General features: G+C 38.2%; 1 protein-coding gene across 13 annotated transcripts in view; it reads left to right on the top strand.

Moving 5' to 3' along the window:
* Positions 1–24,929, top strand: part of nrxn2b (neurexin 2b) — a 390,097-nt gene that overhangs the window by 252,136 nt on the left and 113,032 nt on the right. For 2 of the 13 annotated variants that reach the window (XM_077589553.1, XM_077589554.1), the window contains exon 1: positions 9,635–10,603. The exons of the other annotated variants lie outside the window; for them this stretch is intronic. In XM_077589553.1, the coding sequence (XP_077445679.1) occupies positions 10,276–10,603 (328 nt within the window). In that variant the 5' untranslated portion in view covers positions 9,635–10,275. Of the gene's footprint in view, positions 1–9,634; positions 10,604–24,929 lie in introns of those variants that run through there. 13 annotated transcript variants of the gene reach the window in all.

Raw genomic sequence — 24,929 nt, forward strand, 5'->3', positions numbered from 1 at the left:
TAACTCAAATAAATGTTTCTAATAGGAATGAACTACGAACAAATTAATTTGTTCCAACCATCTGAAAAAAACACCAAAAACAGGATATTGGATTGGAAAAACATTTTGAGTTGGTCTAATTCGCCATCTATTAACAAAGTAACAAATAACTATTGGTTTAATAGTACTAAAATGTGTTTAATAGTACTAAAATTAGACGGAGAGACTTTTTGCACGGCAACATGCTCGTAACATAACATAAACAAATTAAATTAAACTTGGATTACGATGCAGACGCACTCAAAATAAGTTTAATCTAACCTTACACTAAACTTATTTCTAATTTTGTTTGAAATTTTGATACCTTTCTTCTCCCGGGTTGGCTCTATTGGCCCCGCCTCCACCCTGACTTTCAGATGCAACCTATCGAGGGTTGTTTGCTTTTGTATTTCCTTCAAAATAGTCCCAAAATGATTGAAACCAATGTCCTCACAATAGGATAACGCACGACGACTTGCCAACAAGAAGTAGTATATACTCCTCTCGTATTAGCGAACAAGCTCTGCCATTCGCACTGACTAACAGGAACAAAAACACTGAAAAAATGCAACGCTCCGCCCAGTGCTCGTAGAGACATTACAAAGAGGGAGTTGCGACCAGAAAGACATGATTTTCTTATGAACAGCCTCTCACGTCCCCTGTCTGCTCGTATATCAAAATGTGTCTCGTATCTCAAGATAAATATTTGCCCGAAATTTTACTCGTATCTCAAATTTCTCGTATGTCGAGGTACCACTGTACTACTAAATTTTTGCATCTAGATTGGAAAAATGATTTGAAAGCTTTTTAAAAGATTGAATTTGCTTCATTTGTTGCAATTTTTGCTAATTTTCACGTTTCTTTAAAATTTCTATTTGTTAGCTTAATGAAAGTCTAGTTTTCCTATTTGAGCAAATGCAAGATAGTAAAATGTATATAATAAAATGCTTATTTATAGCAGATTTACATTCAAAATAATGGGAATTTAATTATAGTTTGAATTTGACAATATCTATATTTTAAAAAAGGGTTTTATTGACATAGTATTATTTATACATTCAATTACGTGAGGAAAAACACTACACAAAATGTCAAGTATTTTTTGTGATGTGATAAAATAATCGTTTTTTCAGAGGGTTGGAACGAACGAATTTGTTTTTAGTTCATTTCAATGGGAAACGTTCGTTTGAGTTACGAGAAAATTGACATACGAGCTCAGTCCCAGAACAAATTAAGCTCGTATCTCGAGGTACCACTGTAGTCGCAATATATGGGAGCACTTCTTATTTTTGATATGAGAATAGAATATGTTGAAACTATTTGAAAACACTTTATTGTCGATTTGGATGGGAAAATGACCAAGCTGATCTCCAAATATGGCTCGTACCTTAAAAAAGCTCACAGTTTTCTTACTGGGTCTAAATTATTGAGCGCGTACATGTGATGTTTGCTTCTCCGGCACCCCCGCATCAATAACTTATGCCGTGTCATGCACAGTTCATGTAAAGGGATACCCTAGGGGTACCGTAGTCCAAGTCGTTTCTCAGTCTTGCGTTTCACGTCATCTAGAAACGAAAAAATAATGTTTATAGCCCGTTAGCCGTCACGAACTTTTTTCTAAAATTTTGTCGGCTTTTAAACTCAAAAGTTTTCATTTTTCAAGAAAATGAATGATCTCAGAAAACTAATACAGTCGTACTTTTACGCAATTAACTGGTTCCAGAACTTTTTTTGTAAATTGAAAATTTTGTAAGTAGAGGTGTACTTTATATGTAAAGTCTCTGATTCGTTCAACAACCAAGTAAACATTTTAAAATTGGTCAAAGTGTCCCAATTTTGATTTATTAATGTCTTTAAATGAATAACAAGCATACTAACAAACTATTAGTGTTGAAACACGGGACCAAAATGAAATAAATACAAAAATATATGAATATTTTAGGTTTGTTTACTGAATGCTCTTATTTGCTATCCGCCGACTCCCCAAATTTAAAGTTTTACTGTAAAATGTTCGTTTCTAAAATGACCCTTGTTTTTCATCCAATTATAATCATTAAAAAAAATTGAAAGGATTTTAATGGAAAAAAAAATTTGCTTTTCCATGTCAACCCTTTTAAATAATGCGTCATGAGAAATTAAAATGTGCGTTACATCGTGTAATACGCCAAAAAAATCTTTCAAATTACCTGTTTATATTGCCAGGCCATTCTTTTGCAGGTTAGGGAAAAACTCGCAGGAAATCGTTTCTTCTGTCGGAAGTGGCGGAAATCATTTTTCGATGGGATTGCTCCTGTAGATAAGAAATGACACGGGTAGTAATGGACATTCGAAAGAGGGATTATGGGAAAAAAAGGGCCTCCCAGAGGTAGGGAAAGATGATGGTAGGAGGTTTTGATGGCTTTGGTAGCCTTATGTAAGAAATATACTGTGGATATCAATGGTGTAGTGTGACAAGAGGCTCCGCCCATGTTGATTTAAAAGTTTTTTAGAAAAATTTATTTTTATGACGAGAGCTCTGGAGGATTTTGTTTTGATCAGTTTTTATTCTTTTTTTGTACTTGTGGGTAGTGGAAATGGACAAAACCATTAAAAAGGTGAATCGATCGTTCAACAGGAGGGAATTGGTTTTAATACCATACTATTAGCTCTAATAGTCTTGTGTATGTTTTTCTAATAAATAGATTTACTAATTGGAATAGTCTGTTGTGTTTATGTAGTTTATTGCTCTGATAATTCATGTTTAATGAACTTTAACTGTTAATTGATTTGGAAAATTACCATTTGAATCAATGGAGGCAATTTTCTTTAAAATTGTGTTTACGTCACTGCATCATATGTGAATGGAAATTTTGCTATGCTAATTTGGAAGGACAATCTATAGATTATCGATACAACACTACATTCTTATATTATTTTTGTATTGTCTTTTTTTCGTCTGACAATTGTTTAAGAACCTTATTGTTGCCTCAGAAACCTAAAAAAAGGGAGTTTTTGCGCCAAGATGACATTTTCCTTCTCACTAATCAGCTCCGGGGGTCTTGGTGTCTAAAATTTAGGGTCCCATTTAATGGAAGCGGGCTGTCGACATCTGTCCATCGCTGCAGGGAACGACTGGTCTCCGCTTCCGAAATGAATGGGTGGCCGGAGGGCTAGAACGGACGCCGTTGAGACAAGTCCACTCCCCTATTTTTTGACTCCGGGGATGTTGCAAAATGGATTGTTTTTGGGCTATTTCTGGCTTTTTGAGCACGTTCCTTGAAGCGTGACTGAGTAAAAAAGCTTCTTAATCACCCCCGGAATGCCCCTCCCCCGCATACAGGCCTGTCCCATTTTAAACGTAAATAGTCGGAACCTGTTATTCACCCAAACGTTAAGTTCTTTCCTGCAGAACAAGGGAGTTCAAAATTAGTTTTTGGTGTTTTCGTGAGAAGACGTTTAAGCTCCTCCCAGTTTCCTGACCTGAGAGGAAACCCCGCCTTTTGTCGTAGTAGTAGTAGTCCTCTTGACATTTCATCGGGATGACAATGATGACGTATTTTCTCCTGGTGGGCTTTGGAAGGGTTCCTGGGGGGATGTTTGGAGTCTCAAGGGCGACGGCTCTTGCATCATGCGGGTGAAATAGCGCTTCATACGGGCCTGGTGGGTATTTGGTGGGTGTTTTTCGACCGCTTTTTGTTTTTCTCGGCGGCAGCAGGTGCTTCGCTTGGTATTAATGAGGTCCCAGTCCACTCAGTCCCTTGAATGAAAATGTCTAGAATGGCAGCGGCTGACTCATAATAGAACAAAAGTGCTTTTATTTTATTTTTACCCGCATTTGGAGAATGAGTTGGTCTTTTTAATGGTGAAATAATTGAAGGGTTATTTTTATCAAAAGTGTGACCGGGTGTGTTTTTCGAAGCGTGTTTTACGTACGATTGTATTTTGATGGGAAAATGTTGTCTGGTAATAGGAGAGGAATTCAAGTTATGAAATGTCACATTTGTCTCTGAGTTGTTTTATTTTGAAATTGGGGTGATAAAGCTGGCCTCATAAGAAACTTGCAGGATTTTCCGCACTTTACGGCGCACCTGCAATGAATGGCCTATCCTAAAATTTGTTTCATATATAAGGTGCAGCGGGTTATAAACCACAGGGGTAGTGGTAGCGGTAGTAGGGGTTGTGTTGTACATCTGCTAGATGGACGTGGAGTAGCAGCAGTAGTAGCAGTAGTAGTAGTAGCAGCAGTAGTAATAGTAGCAGTAGTAGCAGCAGTAGAAATAGTAGTGGCAGTGGCAGTAGTAGTAGTAGTGGCAGTAGTAGTAGTAGTGGCAGTAGTAGTAGTAGTGGCAGTAGTAGTAGTAGTGGCAGCAGTAGTAATAGTGGCAGCAGTAGTAGTAGTAGTGGCAGCAGTAGTAGTAGTAGTGGCAGCAGTAGTAGTAGTAGTGGCAGCAGTAGTAGTAGTAGTAGTAGTGGCAGCAGTAGTAGTAGTAGTAGTGGCAGCAGTAGTAGTAGTAGTGTCAGCAGTAGTAGTAGTAGTAGTAGTGGTGGCAGCAGTAGTAGTAGTAGTAGTAGTGGTGGCAGCAGTAGTAGTAGTAGTAGTGGTGGCGGCAGTAGTAGTAGTGGTGGCGGCAGTAGTAGTAGTGGTGGCAGCAGTAGTAGTAGTGGTGGCAGCAGTAGTAGTAGTAGTAGTGGCAGTAGTAGTAGTGGCAGTAGTAGTAGTGGCAGTAGCAGTAGTAGTAGTAGTAGTGGCAGTAGCAGTAGTAGTAGTAGTAGTGGCAGTAGCAGTAGTAGTAGTAGTAGTGGCAGTAGCAGTAGTAGTAGTAGTAGTGGCAGTAGCAGTAGTAGTAGTAGTAGTGGCAGTAGCAGTAGTAGTAGTAATGGCAGTAGCAGTAGTAGTAGTAGTAGTAGTGGCAGCAGTAGTAGTAGTAGTGGCAGCAGTAGTAGTAGTAGTAGTAGTAGTAGTGGCAGTAGTAGTAGTAGGAATAGTAGTAGCAGCAGCAGTAACAGTAGTATTAGCAGCAGTAGTAGCAGCAGCAGTAGTAGTAGTAGCAGCAGTAGTAGTAGTATTATACATCTGCCAGATGGAACTCTAGTAGTAGTAGTAGTGGTAATAGTAGGTGTTGTGTTATACATCTGTTCGTTGGACCTGTAGTAGTAGTGGTAGTGATAGAGTTAGTAGTAGTGGATTGTGTTATACATCTGCTTGATGGTGCTGGAGTACTAATAGTAATTTCAAGTTGATAAGTTGTGTGTTTGGGTAGATTTGTTCATATACTTTGTCAGTTTTGAAAAAAATCCCACCTTTCACACCAGAAATTCTTTGTTTTAATTAGTCATTGTCTTTTCTTGTTTCTCACACATTTCATACTAAATCAGTGAACTTTGATCATTTTATAATGTTTTATAGTATTGGGAACATGTAAAAATTGGGAAGAATTCAAGTTACAAAACCACTTCTGCAACTCATTAATTTCTAAGTTGAGGTTTTAATGTATTTGGGAAGAAACTTTTGGAAACCACGGGCCGTTCCGTGAGACCAAGTGTCAGCGAGAAGTTGACGTGTTGACTTGAGGGCTGTTAAAACCTCTGCCAGGGTTGATAATTAAAACTCCATTGCGTCGCCAGAAGCCATCAAACTTTTATATTTTATATTTTTTCGGCCTGTACACTTTGACTTTGACTTTCCTCGAAAAAACTGCAGTTTCCTTTTTCAAGTTGAATTTTTCATTGGAGTGGATATCGCCGTGTGGGTGTGTTTTTTTTCCAGCAAATAGTCTAATCCCATGTCTGAGTTCAGCAGTTCAGTGTCAGTGCAAAATGGCAACGCGCCGTGGCGTCACCCCTGGTGTCACTTTACGCTCCCCCTGACAGCGCGCCGGGTTTTCCCATGGGTTTTTTTTTTCGTCTGCGCCCTTTTCTTTGTATTCCGGACTTTCATCACTGGAGATGAGCTATGCTGTTTTTTTTTTCTTCTTCTGTGGAAGCAATTTTTCTCTTCGTTGCGCTTCCTCGGCGAGTCTCCGTTTAGATCTCTATCCCCCATGATTCATCTGATACGTCTCCCCCCTTTTTCCACCACTTCACTCGCACTCAATCTCCCCCTTTCTCACTCTCGCGTACTCGGGTCGGGTTAATTAGGGTTGTTTTTAATCCCTTTTTTTTCTTTAGTTTTAACCCTTTTGTTGCTGTGAAATTGTCCATGCTACGATGCGGGTTTGCTAGGATACAGAGATTTCATTGATTTATTATTAAGTCAATTGACTTCGGTCTATTTAATAAGGAACAGCACATATTAATGAAGTTATTTATATTTATGTTAATGTAAATATGGAAGATTGTAGCTGTGGGCTAATTTCCATATTTAGTCGCTTGTGTAGGTTGAAGATAAACGATGACACATACGAGACACACATACGAGACACACACACACACAACCATACACACACAAACACACACAAACATACACATACACTCAAACATACTCACACACATACACTCAAACATACACACACACACACACTCAAACATACACACACAAACACACACAAACATACATACACACACACAAATGCACACAAACACACAACCATACACACACACACAGACAAACATACACACACACAAACCTACACACACAAACATACACACAACCATACACACACACAACCATACACACACAACCATACACACACAACCATACACACACAAACATACACACACAAACATACACACACAACCATACACACACAAACACACACACACACACATACACATTCACTCAAACATACTCACACACACTCAAACATACACGCACACACACAAACATACACACACAAACATACATGCACACACAAGCATACACGCACACACAAACATACACACACATACAACCATACACACAAACATACACACAAACATACACACACACACATACACACACATACAACCATACACACAAACATACACACACAAACATACACACACACAAACACACACACACAAACATGCACACACACAAACATACACACACAACCATACACACACTCAAACATACACACACATACTCAAACATACACACACATACTCAAACATACACACACAGACATACGCACACACAAACATACACATACACTCAAACACACACTCAAACATACACACACACAGACATACACACACAAACATAAACACACAAACATACACACACAAACATACACACAAACATACACACACACACACACAAACACAAACACACAAACACACACACAAACACACACACACACACACACACACAAACACACACACACAAACACACACATACACACACACATACACACACAAACATACACACACGTAGCAGTTTTGTTCATCTAACAGTGTTGCTGCAATTTCATAATTGCAATTGTTGTAAAATAAAAAAAATAAAAATGTGTATTGACAACCTCAAGTATGTTTGAGTGTGTCGCCATTATTTAAAGAATTAAATAAATAAAATAACCGCGAAGTTGACTAAAGGTTAAATAATTCAGTTAAAATAATATGAAGTCATATTCACTGTATTGTACATCTAAAAACTATTTTTTAAATGAGACAAAATAGTTAACTCTCCATTTTCTGCCACTAATAAGACATGTTTTTTTATTACAAAACAATTAAATAAAAAATATAAATTTTTGATTTTCTGGCAGTTTCTGTGTTAAAAAGAATAAACTAAAATACCGGGTCTCAACTCAAATCAGCACCACGGAGAGCTCCGGACACGGGTGCTGAATTTCTTCAGATGATCCCAACTTTTTACGTTTAATTCAAAAAAAGTGTTTTTTTTATTTATTTTTTCAAAAGCTGCTTAAATCTGATTGGTCCTAAATTTTCCAGCAAATGAATCACACATTTTAGGCTAAAAAAGATGTAATTTATTTATTTAGTCGTTTACTTAGACATATCAAAATACCCTTAATGTTATTTTTACTGTGATTAAAACGATTATCGTATTGTCTCGCATATAAGCCATATTTGTATCTCATAAAAATGATAACTGAATCAACGTTATGGTTTAAATGTGCACAAATTGGACTAGACATGCACGAAACGCCATAAATTGCGGCCATTATGCTCATTTATTTCAAAATCGAGAAAAGATAAACAGATAAAATGGGAAAATTAGATTTTAGATATGAGTAAATTGACACACGAGCTTGGTGAATATGGGGGTGAAAATTAAGAATCAGGGGGCGTCTTAAACGAGAGAAAATGTCAAATTCAACGATTTTAAGGGTGCGGCTTATACATGGAGGCGGCTAATATGCGAGAAAAAATGGTAGATATTTTATATGGGGAAAATTGATTTTTAGATACGAGTAAATTGACACACGAGCTTGGTGAATATGCGGGTGAAAATTATGAATCAGGGGGCGTCTTAAACGAGGGAAAATGTAAAATTCAACATTTTTAAAGCAATTTTAAGGGTGCGGCTTATACACGGAGGCGGCTAATATGCGAGAATAAATGGTAGATATTTTATATGGGAAAAATTGATTATAAATACGAGTAAGTTGACACACGAGCTTGGTGAATATGGGGGTGAAAATTCTGAATCAGGGGGCGTCTTAAACGAGAGAAAATGTCAAATTCAACCATTTTAAAGCAATTTTAAGGGTGCGGCTTATACACGGAGGTGGCTAATATGCGAGAAAAAATGGTAGATATTTTATATGGGAAAAATTGATTTTAGATACAAGTAAATTGACACACGTGCTTTGTGAATATGGGGGTGAAAATTATGAATCGGGGGCGTCTTTAACGAGAGAAAATTTAAAAATCAATGTTTTTAAGGCAATTTTAAGGGTGCGGCTTATACGCGGAGGCGGCTAATATGCGAGAATAAATGGTAGATATTTTATATGGGAAAAATTGATTTTTAGATACGAGTAAATTGACACACGAGTTTGGTGAATATGCGGGTGAAAATTATGAATCGGGGGCGTCTTAAACGAGAGAAAATGTAAAATTTAACCATTTTAAAGCAATTTTAAGGGTGCGGCTTATACAGGGAGGCGGCTAATATGCGAGAAAAAATTGTAGATATTTTATATGGGAAAAATTGATTTTAGATACGAGTAAATTGAGACGAGCTTGGTGAATATGGGGTGAAAATTATGAATCAGGGGGCATCTTTAACGAGAGAAAATGTCAAATTCAACCATTTTAAGGGTGCGACTTATATGCGAAAAAATACGGTTTTAGACAAAAATTCCGAATTTCTGATACGTTTCGGATGCAGAATGTAGTCGTCCTTACTTTTTTGCCTCGCTTGCGTACGTGTTAATGAAAGGGCGCCTCCCATTTTCCTATTTCGTTCCGATTCGTTACACTCGATCGCATCGTTTCTCTCTTTCTCACACACACACACGTCGTCGCGTAAGCCTGACAGCCATCGTCTGTTTTTATTTATTTTTTTGTCAAAGGCTGAGTGTGTGTTCACCTTGCAAACCCACCCCCTCCCCCGTCTACCTTCCGCTCTTTCTCGCCCCGCTCTGCGCCGTGGAGCCTGCATTTCAGCCATCGGGGGAGGGGTTTCGAGGGGGTGTGTGGGGGGGAGGCATTTTTTTTTTTTTTCTGACCGGAGGAGCTTGGGAAAAAAAAAAAAACGGGAGACGGCAAAGTGCGCAGGCAGGGAAAGGAAGCGGAGCTTTCGCCCGCTGCAGCTTTTGATTCGATTAGCATGAATTTCACAGCAAATGCAGCAGTTGCGGCAGTCGAACTGGGAGACAAACACTAGCCCGGTTTTTGGAGGAACAAAAAGGGGGGGTCGCGTTGGAATTATTGTCTCAGCAAGTCGAAGGACAGAGCGTCGGGATTGGACGATTGTTGGGACTTGATTGCTGATCGGTGTTTCCGAATGCTCCGGTTTTGAGATTGTTTTTGGGGTTATTTTTTTACTGGGTTACAGGACAGCGCACGGAGGTATTGAGTTTTTTTTTTTGTGTATAATTGAGATTCACCTGGGATTTTAATACCGGCATCTGGATTCGTTTGGGTTTGATCTGCTGCAAAAGTTGTGGGAAGGAGAAACCAGAGAACTGTTGGATTTTATTTAGGTTAAAAAAAATAATAGTGGGAATACGACGTTTGGATATCGATCCCCGATCCAGGAAATGAATTTTTCATTGGATTTTTCTCATCCAGGATCTTTTCAAATCCCAGAAAATGTCCTTTTTTTAAATTTCCCTCGTCGCCGAGGCTCCGAAAAGCAGGAGATGTCGGCTCTCGGGTTCCTTTGAGATGTTCGGTCCTTGTACGTGTCGTCTACGAGGGAAGGGCGTCCTATTCCTCTCGGGCCCCGCCCCCACGGAGATGGAAGTGGAGTTGGACGCGGGGTTTTTGGTGGTACCCAGGCCCGGGGCGGCCCCACCCGCAGCCTGGGCCAGTCCGGCGTTCCTGCTCAGGCTGGTGCTCTCGCTCGCCCTGCTGGTCTTCCCGTGCCCGGCCGTTGCCGCCCGGGTGTCGTCTTCCCTTAGTACCACCCACCACGTCCACCACTTCCACAACAAACACGGCACCGTGCCCATTGCCATCAACCGGATGCCCTTTCTGACTCGTGGGGGCCACGGTAAGACCATCCCGTTGGTTCTTTTACCCACTTTATGCAGTGAGACTCCAAAGCCTGGGCGGGACTTTGGATTTTGTGGATTTAGTGGGTCAGGTGGAGTCAATTGCCTTCAGTGGCTTGATGTATGGAGGCGATGAGTTCGGAATTGAGTACATAAGACCCCGGCAATTGCTTCATCCATCTATTGATCTTTGTTTTGGGGTTTTTTTTTGAAGGGAGGGTAACCTCATTGGCACTGCTACGTTTCTGTTTTGTTCCTGTGTGAACAGGTCAAGTGTGTGTGGTTAAAGTTTCCGCACTAAGGAGTGCTAGAATGAAATTCGATTTATGAATCTAGTGTGTTGCCTCTACTTAGAAATGCTTCTACTTAGACATTTTCAAGGTTATGAAACCTTTTGCCATGCCAATTGATTTTCCAATACAGTGGTACCTCGAGATAAGAGCTTAATTCGTTCCGGGACTGAGCTCGTATGTCGATTTTCTCGTAACTCAAACGAACGTTTCCCATAGGAATGAAAAAAAAATAAAAAATCGTTCCAACCCTCTGAAAAAACAACAAAAAGAGGATATTGGATTGGAAAAAATGTTTTATTTCTTCTAATTCCCCATCTATTAACAAAGTAACCCATAACTAGTGGTTTAATATTACTAAAATACTAATTACTAAAAGTGTCTGACTCGGGTTGGTTCGTGAGCCGCTTTAACGTCAATTTGATTTCATGTGGGTCGGACCATTTTAGATATAATATTTAGATTTGTTAATAAATATATTAAAAGAACTGGATTAAAAGCCCTGAATATTCTGTTTTTTTATAGATCTAAAACAATGTTTATTTTAGCTTTTTTTAAATATATTTTTAGATTTTACAAAATGATTTTTGAACTAAAAACACAGAAAAAATGGATAGAAAAATTAGAATTATTGATTTAAAAGGGGGAGAATCAGGAAATTTAATATATATTTATACTCTTCATTTTAATTTGATCCTAAAACAGAAAGTCGGCACTCATGATTTACTTTCCCGGGCCACACAAAATGATGCGGTGGGCCAGATTTGGCCCGCGGGCCGCCACTTTGACACATGTCATTTAATAGTACTAAAATTATACGGATTGCGAAGGGGGGGAGAGAGAGACGGACAACACACTCGTACCATAATATAAACAAATTTAAATGAACCTGATTTTGATGCAGACAAACTCAAAAATAAATTCAATCTAACCTTACACTAAACTTAATTCTAATTTAGTTTGACATTTTGATACCTTTCTTCTCCCGGGTTGGCTCTTTTTGCCCCGCCTCCACCCTGACTTTCAAATGCAATCTATCGATGATTGTGTGCTTTTGTCTTCCCTTCAAAATATTCAGAAAATGATGCACACAAATGAATGGGAAAAAAAACACTGAAAAAATGCAACAGGAGGGAGTTGTGGGGAGAGAGACAGTGTCCATGATGTTCTTATGAGCAGCATCTCGCGTCCACTGTCTTCTCGTATATCAAAATTTGTCTCGTATCTCAAGATAAATATTTGCCCGAAATTTTACTCATATCTCAAATTGCTCGCATGTCGGGTCACTCGTATGTCAAGGTTCCACTCTATAGGAACACAAGAACCAAGTTACGGAATCCGGCAAAACCTCAATACATTTCTTCTATGCATTGTTTTATTTTGAAATTGTCGCGGGAGCTTTGCGTCTTGCTTGACAATCTCTCTTGTTTTTTATCTTCCAGTTTTGTTCTTTATTTAAAATGACTAGTGCGGATGAAACTTGGCTTCCTCCTCACAAAACATGTTTTTCATGCTTGTTATTCATTTTTATAAGCGGTATGAATGGAATCCTACTTATAGGGATATAAAAAACAAAGACACCCCCACCCTAACTGTGAGTTAACTCTAACTGCCTAATGCACATTTTTGTTGGTATTCATTGTTCATTTTAGTACATTAAGAAATCATTTTCCCTCATTTTCGCGTGTTTCTCACATATTTCGTACAAAATTCATTTTTAAAGAGTTTTTTAGTCTTTTCTTAAGGGCGTGGAACATTTAGAGAAAGTTTACATATAAAATGCAGCTCTATTTACAATTTTTTTGCAAGTTGAGCACATGTGTCAAAGTGGTGGCCCGGGGGCCAAATCTGGCCCACCGCATCATTTTGTGTGGCCCGGGAAAGTAAATCATGAGTGCCGACTTTCTGTTTTAGGATCAAATTAAAATGAAGAGTATAGATGTATATTACATTTCCTGATTTTCCCCCTTTTAAATCAATAATTGTAATTTTTCAATATTTTTTTTTCTGTTTTTAATTCAAAAATCATTTTTGTAAAATCTAAAAATATATAAAAAAAGCTAAAATAAACATTGTTTTAGATCTATAAAAAACTGAATATTTAGGGCTTTTAATCCAGTTCTTTTAATCAATTTATTAAAAAAAATTCTAAACATTATATCTAAAATTTTCCGGCCCACGTGAAATCAAGTTGACTTTAAAGCTCTTTTAGGATCAAATTAAAATGAAGAGTATAGATGTATGTTAAATTTCCTGATTTTCCCCCTTTTAAATCAATAATTGTAATTTTTTAATCCATTTTTTCTGTGTTTTTAGTTCAAAAATCCTTTTGTAAAATATAAAAATATATTTTAAAAAAGCTAAAATAAACATTGTTTTAGATCTATAAAAAAATGAATATTCAGGGCTTTTAATCCAGTTCTTTTAATCAATTTATTTTAAAAAATCTAAATATTATATCTAAAATGGTCCGGCCCACATGAAATCAAGTTGACGTTAAAGCGGCCCGCGAACCAACCCGAGTCTGACACCCTTCACCTAGAGCAAATACTTGGAAAAATGACAGCTTTTATCATGAAACTCTTTCCCTACCTGGCTTCCTGTCCAGACGCATTTGGTGTCAGTTTTCCCGAGAAGCATGGCGGAGCCCCTTGAGGTCAAGCTATCTTCCATTTCCCACTGCCGCATCCGATTTATGGTTATCCTAATCTCCCCCAGTCTTGCAACCGTGTGACATTGCACACCAATGAGTCCTACTTGACAGCGGAACGTTGCGCAAGTGGGTGTAAAAGCGGAAGCCTCACCTGTCAGCATTCTTCTTTGACTGCCTTGTGTAATTGGATTGCTCCGCTCGTGTCCTGATCTTCGCTATTTCAATGCGCGTAATTAACATAAAAATACTATCTCCGCACCCGATGTGTGGCGGCGAGAAGACCTCTTTCCCTATTAGAAGGCTTATTCGATGACATGTCAATTTCTTATCGGGATTGTCAGCTTTCTGTTTATTTCCAGGTGAAATTTGCCATCGCGTTTCTACGTGGTACCGTATTTTCTCGCATAGTAACTCCAAAAAATGATGAGTGAATGGAGGGTGCGGCTTATATGCGCACAAATTAGACTTGACATCCACAAAACTGCAAGGTGACAAAACGAAATGCCAATGCGGCCGATACGGTCATTTATTTCAAAATAGAACCGTTAAAACGCTAAATAAATATTATGAGAATGAAATTTAAGAAGAAAAATAATCAGTATCTTGCATAAAACATGAAAAAAAATCACTTGCCTGTCATTGCTCGCTCAGGGCGCCGCCATCTTACCTAGGGATGACAAACCTGACCACTATTTACTACACTTCCTGGTTGTACTGCTCACGTGACTTCCTTTTTTAATTCGTCCACTTGCAGGCAACACATTTTGGAATGTCCAATCTAGCAGACAATCTTTTCGATTCATACAGTATCTCAGAAATACAACATGCAATGATTTTTATTAAAATTTTCCCTTAAAAAATACACATTTGTACTCCCTATTAAAACCATGAATATGGAGGTGAAAATTGTGAATCGGGGGCGTTTTATACGAGAGAAATCTTAAAATTTAACGATTTTAAGGCAGTTTTAGGAATACGGCTTATACGCGGAGGCGGCTTATATGCGAGAAAATACGGTATGAGACGAAAAATCAAAATGTGTACTCCCTATTAAAACCATGAATATGGAGTTGAAAATTGTGAATCATGGGGCGGCTTATAATGCGAGAAATTGTAAAAATTCAACAATTTTAAGGCAATTTTAAGTTTACGGCTTATACGTGAGAAAACACGGTAGCAGACAAAAATTCTAAATTTGTACTCGTTAAAACCATGAATATGGAGGTGAAAATTATAAATCAGGGGGGCGACTTATGAGATGAATCGTAAAATTCAACGATTTTAAGGCAATTTTAACAACTTATACACGGAGGCGGCTTATGGGTTAGGTCATTCATACAGTATCTCAGAAATATGATTTTTCTTAAGATTTTCCCTTCAAAGTAACATACTTTTACTCCCTATTAAAACCATGAAAATGGAGGTGAAAATTGTGAATCAGAAGACGGCTTATACGAGAGAAATTGGAAAATTCAACGATTTAAGGCCATTTTGAGGGTGTGGCTTATACGTGGAGGCGGCTAATATGTGAGAAAATACGGTATTAGACAAAAATTCCAAATTTTTACTCCCTATTAAATCCATGAATATGGAGGTGAAAATTGTGAATCATGGGGCGGCTTATACGCGAGAAATCGTACAAATTCAACGATTTTAAGGCCATTTTAACAACTTATACACGGAGGCGGCTTATGGGTTAGGTCATTCATACAGTATCTCAGAAATATGATTTTTCTTAAGATTTTCCCTTCAAAGTAACATATTTTTACTCCCTATTAAAACCATGAAAATGGAGGTGAAAATTGTGAATCAGAAGACGGCTTATACGAGAGAAATTGGAAAATTCAACGATTTTAAGGCCATTTTGAGGGTGTGGCTTATATGTGGAGGCGGCTAATATGTGAGAAAATACGGTATTAGACAAAAATTCCAAATTTCTACTCCCTATTAAAACCATGAATATACAGCTTATACGCGGAGGCGGCTAATATGTGAGAAAATATGGTCGTTATTTTATATGGGAAAATTGATTTTAGATACGAGTAAATTGACACAAGCTTGGCTTTGGAATGCCTTAAGCTCATATTTTATGGGTACGGCTTATACGCGGGGGAGGCTTATATGCAAGAAAATACAGTAGTAGACATAAATTCCAAATTTGTACTCCTATTAAAACCATGAATATGGAGGTGAAAATTATGAATCAGGGGGGGCACTTATATGAGAGAAATCGTAAAATTCAACAATTTTAAAGCAATTTTAACGACCTAAGCAGAAGCGGCTTATATTCGAGAAAATATGGTATTAGACAAAAATTCAAAATTTGTACTCCCTATTAAAACCATGAATATGGAGTTGACAATTGTGAATCAGGTGGCGTCTTAAACAACAGAAATCGTAGAAATCAATCATTTTAAGGCAATTTTAAGAATATGGCTTATACGCAGAGGTGGCTGTGAGAAAATACGGTATTAGACAAAAATTCCAAACGTGTACTCCATATTAAAACCATGAATATGGAGGAGAAAATTGTGAATCAGGGGGCGACTTATACGAGAGAAATTGTAAAAATTCAACGATTTTAAGGCAATTTTAAGGGTGCGGCTTATATGCGAGAAAATACGGTATTAGACAAAAAATCCAAATTTGTACTCCTATTAAAACCATGAATATGGAGTTGACAGTTGTAAATCAGGGTGCGACTTATACTAAAGAAATCGTAAAAATCAACGATTTTAAGGCAATTTTGAGAATATGGCTTATACGCAGAGGCGGCTGTGAGAAAATACAGTATTAGACAAAAATTCCAAATTTGTACTCCATATTAAAACCATGAATATGGAGGAGACAATTGTGAATCAGGGGGCAACTTATACGATAGAAATTGTAAAAATTCAACGATTTTAAGGCAATTTTAAGGGTGCGGCTTATACGCGGAGGCGGCTTATATGCGGATGCGGCTTATATGCGAGAAAATACGGTATTAGACAAAAAATCCAAATTTGTACTCCTATTAAAACCATGAATATGGAGGTGAAAGTTGTAAATCAGGGGGCGACTTATACTAAAGAAATCGTAAAAATCAACGATTTTAAGGCAATTTTGAAAATACAGTAAGGGGTTAGCTGAGCTGCTAGCTGTGTAGTTTATTTAGAGTGCCTCACCCATGGCCGATTACAGCTAATTGAAGAGTCTTGACCACTGAACTGCGGCATTCGTGCCTGGTGACGAGTGGACGCCCACATCGACAACGGTCTCGAACGGGTGTTTATTTTCAGCTTTGTTGGCTCTTATGGGGAATTTATTTTCGTACTTCCTCTCGTAGATGCAAATCCGGGTTGTTTACCGACTCCGCTATGCTTTGATTTGAAGATAAGAGCCCATTTAACACATGACTTTCCAACCGCCATGTTTTGTTTGGGTCCACGTTTTTAAACGCACAGGGACAATCTGATGTCCGTAAACTGGATCTATAATCTCCGCATAAACCTGCGATTAGATTCGGCGAGATGACGTCGTGGTTTCTATATTTGCTTTCCACGGTGTTGCTGTTAATTACAGGCTGGCCGCCATAATCACGCCAATGTGTCGCCATGCTCTCAAGGTAATTGCAGAAAAAAATGTCTTTTCACGTTGGATTCACACCAATTAGATCAAACGGTTTTCCGGATGCTACGATTATGTCACTGTTGTGCTTTTAGCGGCCTCGGTTTTCTTCCGTTTTAATTGGGTTTTTTTTTTTTCTCCTTTATTGCTCGGGATTTATTTGTCTTCCATTTAAGGCATTGATTTCCGCGTCCCGGCCCGCCGCATTGGAACGAAGTGGTTCGACTTGCAATCTCCGCGTCGCACGGTTTGTTTAGCGTGACCACGTATGAATACTAAATACGTCAGCTGCTGCCTGCTTCTGCATTTTACTCCGGAATATCATATTTTCTCGTAAATTGACCGCCTCCGCGTATAAGCCGCACCCTTAAAATCGTTGGATTTTGCGATTTCTCTTGTATAAGACGCCCCTGATTCAGAATGTTTTAACTGCATGGTCATGGTTTTAATAGGGTTGTTACTTTGAAGGGAAAATCTTTCCAATCGAAAATACTCGCTCACTGGTTTACAAGCCGCCATTTCTGGACATTGCCACTTATTTTCTAATTTGTGCGCATATAAGCCGTACCCTTGATTCAATCATCATTTTTTTAGTTACAAACAAGGCTTATATGCGAGAAAATACGGTAACTGTCGCGGAACTCCAATCAAAAATACTCGATCACTAGTTTACAAGCCAACATTTCTGGACATCACCGCTTTCTTTCTCATTTGTGCGCATATAAGCCGTACCCTTGATTCAATCATCATTTTTTTAGTTACAAACAAGGCTTCTATGCGAGAAAATACGGTAGCTCCAATCAAAAATACTCAATCACTAGTTTACAAGCTGCCGTTTTTGGACATCACCACTTTTTTTTCTCATTTGTGCGCATATAAGCCATACCATTGATCCAATCATCTTTTTTTTAGTTACTAATAAGGCTTATATGCGAGAAAATACGGTAACTCCAATCAAAATACTCGCTCACTAGTTTACAAGCCGCCATTTCTGGACATCGCTGCTTTTTTCCAATTTGTGCGCATATAAGCCGTACCCTTGATTCAATCATCATTTTTTTGTTACAAATAAGGCTTATATGCGAGAAAATATGGTAACTCCAATCAAAAATACTCACTCACTAGTTTACAAGCTGCCGTTTCTGGACATTGCCGCTTATTTTCTCATTTGTGCGCATATAAGCCGTACCCTTGATTCAATCATCATTTTTTTAGTTACAAACAAGGCTTATATGCGAGAAAATACGGTAACACCAATCAAAAATACTCGCTCACTGGTTTACAAGCCGCCATTTCTGGACATCACCGCTTTATCTACCGGCTGCAGTTTGTTTGATTGCGGACATCGAAGCGTCTCCTTTAGAGTCAAGTCACAGGCCGAGTCTTTCACCGGGCGCCATTAGTATTCATGATTGCGAGCCCCACACGACGTGAAAGGCGCCGAAGCCGACGCGTATTGGACACCTGCGCGTTGATGAGAAGCAAAAAAAAGGATGCCTTAGGTGTCCTGGACAGTGGAGATAAGCTTGCTGTCTTGACATTTTTTTTTTCATTTCCTGTTACGCCACCTCTTCACACTAAACCTTCAACACGTTGGAGAACAGATTGAAGAGGTGTCGCAAACGGGACGAACGCTCACGTTGTCAGGCGAGGTTCCAAAACCAACCCGGCGCGATAATTTCGTCGAGAATGAAGCGTTTCTACAGAAGCAGAAGCGATTTCTTGGTTGAAATGGAAGGGGAGGTGTCAAGAGGTTAGATAACACGCCACCTGCACAAGGAGACGAGATGAATGGTGATTTCACTCCCTCGCTTAACTGTATTTAAAATTAGCCTCGATGCATTTTGCTCTACTTACGGCGCTTTATAATTTAGATTTTTCATGTGACTGCTCTGATTTGTTCCAGTCTATGATATACAGTAATACCTCGACATACAAGTGCCCCGACATATGAGCAATTTGAGATATGAGTAAAATTTTGGGCAAATATTTATCTTGAGATGCAAGACAAATTTTGATATACGAGAAGACAGTGGACGCGAGATGCTGCTCATAAGAACATCATGGCCACTGTCTCTCTTCCCACAACTCCCTCCTGTTGCATTTTTTTCAGTGTTTTTTTTCCCCTTTAGTCAGTGTGAATGGCGGAGCTTTTCGCTAATACGAGAGGAGTATATACTAATTCTCGTTGGCAAGTGGTCGTGCGTTATCCTATTGTGAGGACATCTGTGTGCATCATTTTCGGAATATTTTGAAGGGAATACAAACAAACAACCCTCGATAGGTTGTATCTGAAAGTCAGGGTGGAGGCGGGGCCAATAGAGCCAACCCGGGAGAAGAAAGGTATAATTTAAACCAAAATTAGAATGAAGTTTAGTGTAAAGTTAGATTAAACTTATTTTTGAGTGCGTCTGCATCGTAATCCAAGTTCATTTCAATTTGTTTATGTTATGTTACAAACGTGTTGCCGTGCAAAAAGTCTAATTTTAGTACTATTAAACACATTTCCGTACTATTACACACATTTTCGTACTATTATACACATTTCCGTACTATTAAACCACTAGTTATTTGTTACTTAAGTATAATAGATGGCGAATATGAACAAATAAAATATTTAGAATCCTGTTTTTGGTGTTTTTCAGAGTGTTGCCGTGCAAAAAGTCTAATTTTCGTACTATTAAACACATTTTCGTACTATTAAACACATTTCCGTACTATTAAACACATTTCCGTACTATTAAACACATTTTCGTACTATCAAACACATTTTCGTACTATTAAACACATTTTCGTACTATTAAACACATTTCTGTACTATTAAACACATTTCTGTACTATTAAACACATTTCTGTACTATTAAACACATTTTCGTACTATTAAACACATTTTCGTACTATAAAACACATTTCTGTACTATTAAACACATTTCTGTACTATTAAACACATTTTCGTACTATTAAACACATTTTCGTACTATAAAACACATTTCTGTACTATTAAACACATTTCTGTACTATTAAACACATTTCTGTACTATTAAACACATTTTCGTACTATTAAACACTTTTTCCTACTATTGAACACATTTTCGTACTATTGAACACATTTTCGTACTATTAAACACATTTTCGTACTATTAAACATATTTTCGTACTAGTAAACCACTAGTTATTTGTTACTTTGTTATAATAGATGGCGAATATCAACAAATAAAATATTTAAAATCCTGTTTTTCGTGTTTTTCAGAGGGTTGGAACGAATTAATTTGTTTTTAGTTCATTTCTATGGGAAACGTTCATTTGAGTTACGAGTAAATCGACATACGAGCTCAGTCCTAGAACAAATTAAGCTCGTATCTCGAGGTATGACTGTACTACCAAAAATCGCCTTTATAAATGATCAATGCGTGCTTATTTTGTATTAAATACTAATAAACACAAAAGAGAGCCTTAAAAAAGCCCCCAAATACTTAAAATTGATAACAAATACATGATAAAACATTGACAAACGAGAGAGGAGGATTAAAAAAAAAATGAAAATGTACATTTGCGGCTTATAAAATTCCTATAAAAATACGATCAATTCTTCAGTATCTTGAAATAAAACCACACATTTCATTAAAGTCGAACAAACCTGCACAGGACACGACATAAACAGTTTTTGTCACCATCGCCCAGATGGCATAAAGTTCTTATTTGATAAATCTTGATAAAATTAGGAATCCATTTGTCCATTGATGACAACCAGCTGTCCAGGCTCTGAAGCAGCAAAGCACCGCGTTGTGTGTCCTTCTTTGTTCGTCATAACAAATTTCAAAGGCGGACAGCTTTGGTGTTCTCCCAGGAATACCATCAAGTCTTTAATGTTTTATCCATGCTAAAGTTGTCAAGAGAGATATTTGATGAACTCGTGCATCCCAAGATAAGCAAGATGGCTTAAAGTTTTCGAGACATTGCCTGGTTGATGTCCAAGACCCCCCCCCCCCCCCCCGCCCCTCACAGCACCTTCCGCGGCACATGAAAGACCTCCGCTAAGGTTGCACCTTGGCTTTGTAGTTGAGGGCGCCGCAGCTTCAGAGTTCGCTGTGTTGTGTGAATTATTGAAGCTCAGTGGGCGCCTCAAGAAGGCGGTGGTGGGCGCTTACACAAAAAGCATCAGAGGGTCCACTGACTGAGCTCGCCAGTATGAAGTAGGCAGAGTGGCACGGACATGGCATCTTTCATTTTTCAGAGTACCGTATTTTACGCACTATAAGGCGAGAGTAAAAGACTTTTTTCAAAAGCCGACACTGCGCATCATAATCCGATGTGCCTTCTATGTGGATCAATATTGTTTAATCATTGTATTAAATTCCCTTTAGCACAGCTCCATCTAGTTTATGTATAACACAAACTCTACTATTACTACTCCAACTTCCTCTTGGACATATAGAACACAACACCGACTACTACTACTACTACTGCTCCATGCTAGTAGATCTATAACACAACGTCTACTATTACTACTGTAACTTCATCTTTTGTATATATAACACAACCTCTACTGCTACTACAGCTCCATCTAATGGATGTGTAACACAACCGCTCTACTACTACCACTACCACCACCACCACTACTACTACTACCTATCTACTAATCTGGTGCCTCTTATATAAGAAACCAACATTGCTCTGTGCCAGCCATATATATATATATATATATATATATATATATATATAACACAACCCCTACTACTACTACTACTACTAGAACTCCATCTAGTGGATGTATAACACAACCCCTCTACTACAACCACCACTACCACCACCAGCACCACCATCACTACTACTACTCATCTACTAATCTAGTGTCCATTATAAATGAAACAAATTTTGCGCTAGGTCATCCATATATATAACACAACCCCTACTACTACTACTACAGCTCCATCTAGTGGATCTATAACAAAACCCTTCTACTACTACCACCACTACTACTACTACCTTTAATCTGGTACCCCTTATATATGAAACCAATTTTGCGCTAGGTCATCCATATACATAACGCAACCCTCACTACTACTACAGCTCCATCTAGTGGATGAATGACACAACCCTTCTACTACTACCACCACTACTACTACTACCTTTAATCTGGTACCCCTTATATATGAAACCAATTTTGCGCTAGGCCATCCAAATATTTATAACACAACCCCTACTACTACTACTACAACTCCATCTAGTGGATGTATAACACAACCCCTCTATATCCACCACCACCACCACCACTACCTACTACTACTACTACTACTACTACTACTACTACTACTACTCATCTACTAATCTGGTGCCCATTCTATATGAAACCAATTTTGCGCTAGGTCCACCATATACATAACGCAACCCCTACTACTACAACTACAACTCCATCTAGTGGATGTATAACACAACCCTTCTACTACTACCACCACCACTACCATCACCACCACAACCACTACTACTACCTATAATCTGGTACCCCTTCTATATGAAACCAATTTTGCGCTAGGTCATCCATATATATATATGTATATGTATATGTATATGTATATGTATATGTATATGTATATGTATATGTATATGTATATGTATATGTATATGTATATGTATATGTATATGTATATGTATATGTATATGTATATGTATATGTATGTATATATATATATATATATATATATATATATATATATATATATATATATATATAACGCAAACCCTACTACTACTACTACAGCTACATCAAGTGGATGTATAACACAACCCCTGTACCACTACCACAACTACCATCACCACCACTACTACTACTACCACCACCACTACTACTACTACTTGTAATCTGGTACCCCTTCCATATGAAACCAATTTTGCACCAGGCCATCCATTGAACGTGCACCTTCTAGTGCGGAAAATACGGTAATCCGGCGGCTCATTAGAGAAGAGCACTTGAGATACTCTCCATCCGTATTGTTTGTCCCATTTCTTCCTCGCTATTGTGCGCATGCAGCCACGGCGATTAATCATTCATCCAAAGAAGTGCCTTTTGCTCAGCTGGCCTTTTCCGCCCAGCACTTCGAAGCACTCCATTGTATTTAAAAAAAAAAACAAGAAAAAAGCTTTCGCTTTGCTCGGCCTTGACATCAATTATTCATTCCAAAAATGCAAATTCCTTGACAGAGTCCTCGCCGTGAGCCAGACGTCACAACACGACTCCGTGTCGGCTTTTGTTTATCCCGACTCGCCCATGGGATTGGATCGTATATTAGCCAAGCTTGTTTCATACCCGCCATCTTTTTTTGAACGCGCTCTTGGGATTGCTCGCCTTAATTATTTCTCGCTTATATTGCGTCACCTGAAACTTGCTTCCGACGCAAGTTTTCCTGTGCGTGAAACGCAATTCGCTTTGCGCCCCTCGTGTTTACTTCTGGGTTCTTTGCTTGACACATCTGTGTCAGGACTCCCGTGACTGACAGATGCCGGATCCGTCGCCTCAATTTCCCCCGCAGCTGATCTTTCGTCCCTGCGTTTTCCCTCCTTATCGGGTGGGAAGACGCAGATGTGAAGTGGAATTAATTGGCAAAGTTAGAGCTCCATGCAACTTAGTTAAGTGGGAAATAAATGAGACATACCGTATTTTCTGGACTATAAGTCGTGTTTTTTGTCATAGTTTGGCTGCGACTTATACTCAGATGCGAGTTGTGTATCTTTTATTTTTTTACTCGGACTGGCAACAGCTGGTTTTGGCTATAGTTGTCCAAGAAATGGTTCATAAGTTACGTTAGCACAAGGGTGTCGGACTTGGTTCGCGGGCCACATTAATGTCAACTCGATTGCACGTGGGCCGGACCATTTTAGATATAATATTTAGATATTTTTTTTAATAAATGGATTAAATGAACTGGATCAAAAGCCCTGAATATTCAGTTTTTTATAGATTTAAAAAAAGGGTTTATTTGAGTTTTTTTTTTATTAGTAAGGGGAAATCTCTTTTAATCAACTTCAAAAGGAAATCAAATTTGTCTTTAATTATTTTCCATATTAAAGTGGAAAATAGAAAATATTTTTATATATTTTTAGATTTTACAAAATGATTTTTGAACTAAAAACACAGAAAAAAATGATTAAAAAATGTCAATTATTGATTTAAAAGGGGGACAATAGGGCAATATAGTATACGTCTATATCTATCATTTTAAGTCGGCACTCATGATTTACTTTCCCGGGCCACACAAAATTATGCAGCGGGACAGATTTGGCCCCCGGGCCGCCACTTTGACACCTGTGTGTTAGCAGGTGCTAATTTTGACAGTTTTATCCGATTCCCCAAGTCAGAGCTCCACACAAATTAGTTAACTGGGAAATAAATGAGACATACCGTATTTTTTGGACTATAAATCGTGTTTTTTGTCATAGTTTGGCTGCGACTTATACTCAGGTGTGACTTTTATATTTTTTATTTTTTCACTCTGACCGCCTTCAACTTGATTTGACTATAGTTGTCCAAAAATGGTTAATATGCTACGTTAACAGGTGCTTATTTTGACTGTTTTTCCCAAGTCAGAGGTCCACGTGAAGATGTTAAGTGGCAAAAAAACGAGATATCATATTTTGTCGTGCTTTTTTCCATAGTTTGCCTGCGACTTATACTCAGGTGTGACTTGTATATCGTTTATTTTTTCACTATAACTGCCAAAAAGCGTGTTTTGGCTATAGTTGTCCAAAAACAGTTCATTTGTTACATTCACAAGTGCCTAT

Source organism: Stigmatopora argus, chromosome 20 (assembly GCF_051989625.1).
Source record: "Stigmatopora argus isolate UIUO_Sarg chromosome 20, RoL_Sarg_1.0, whole genome shotgun sequence".
NCBI lineage: Eukaryota > Metazoa > Chordata > Actinopteri > Syngnathiformes > Syngnathidae > Stigmatopora > Stigmatopora argus.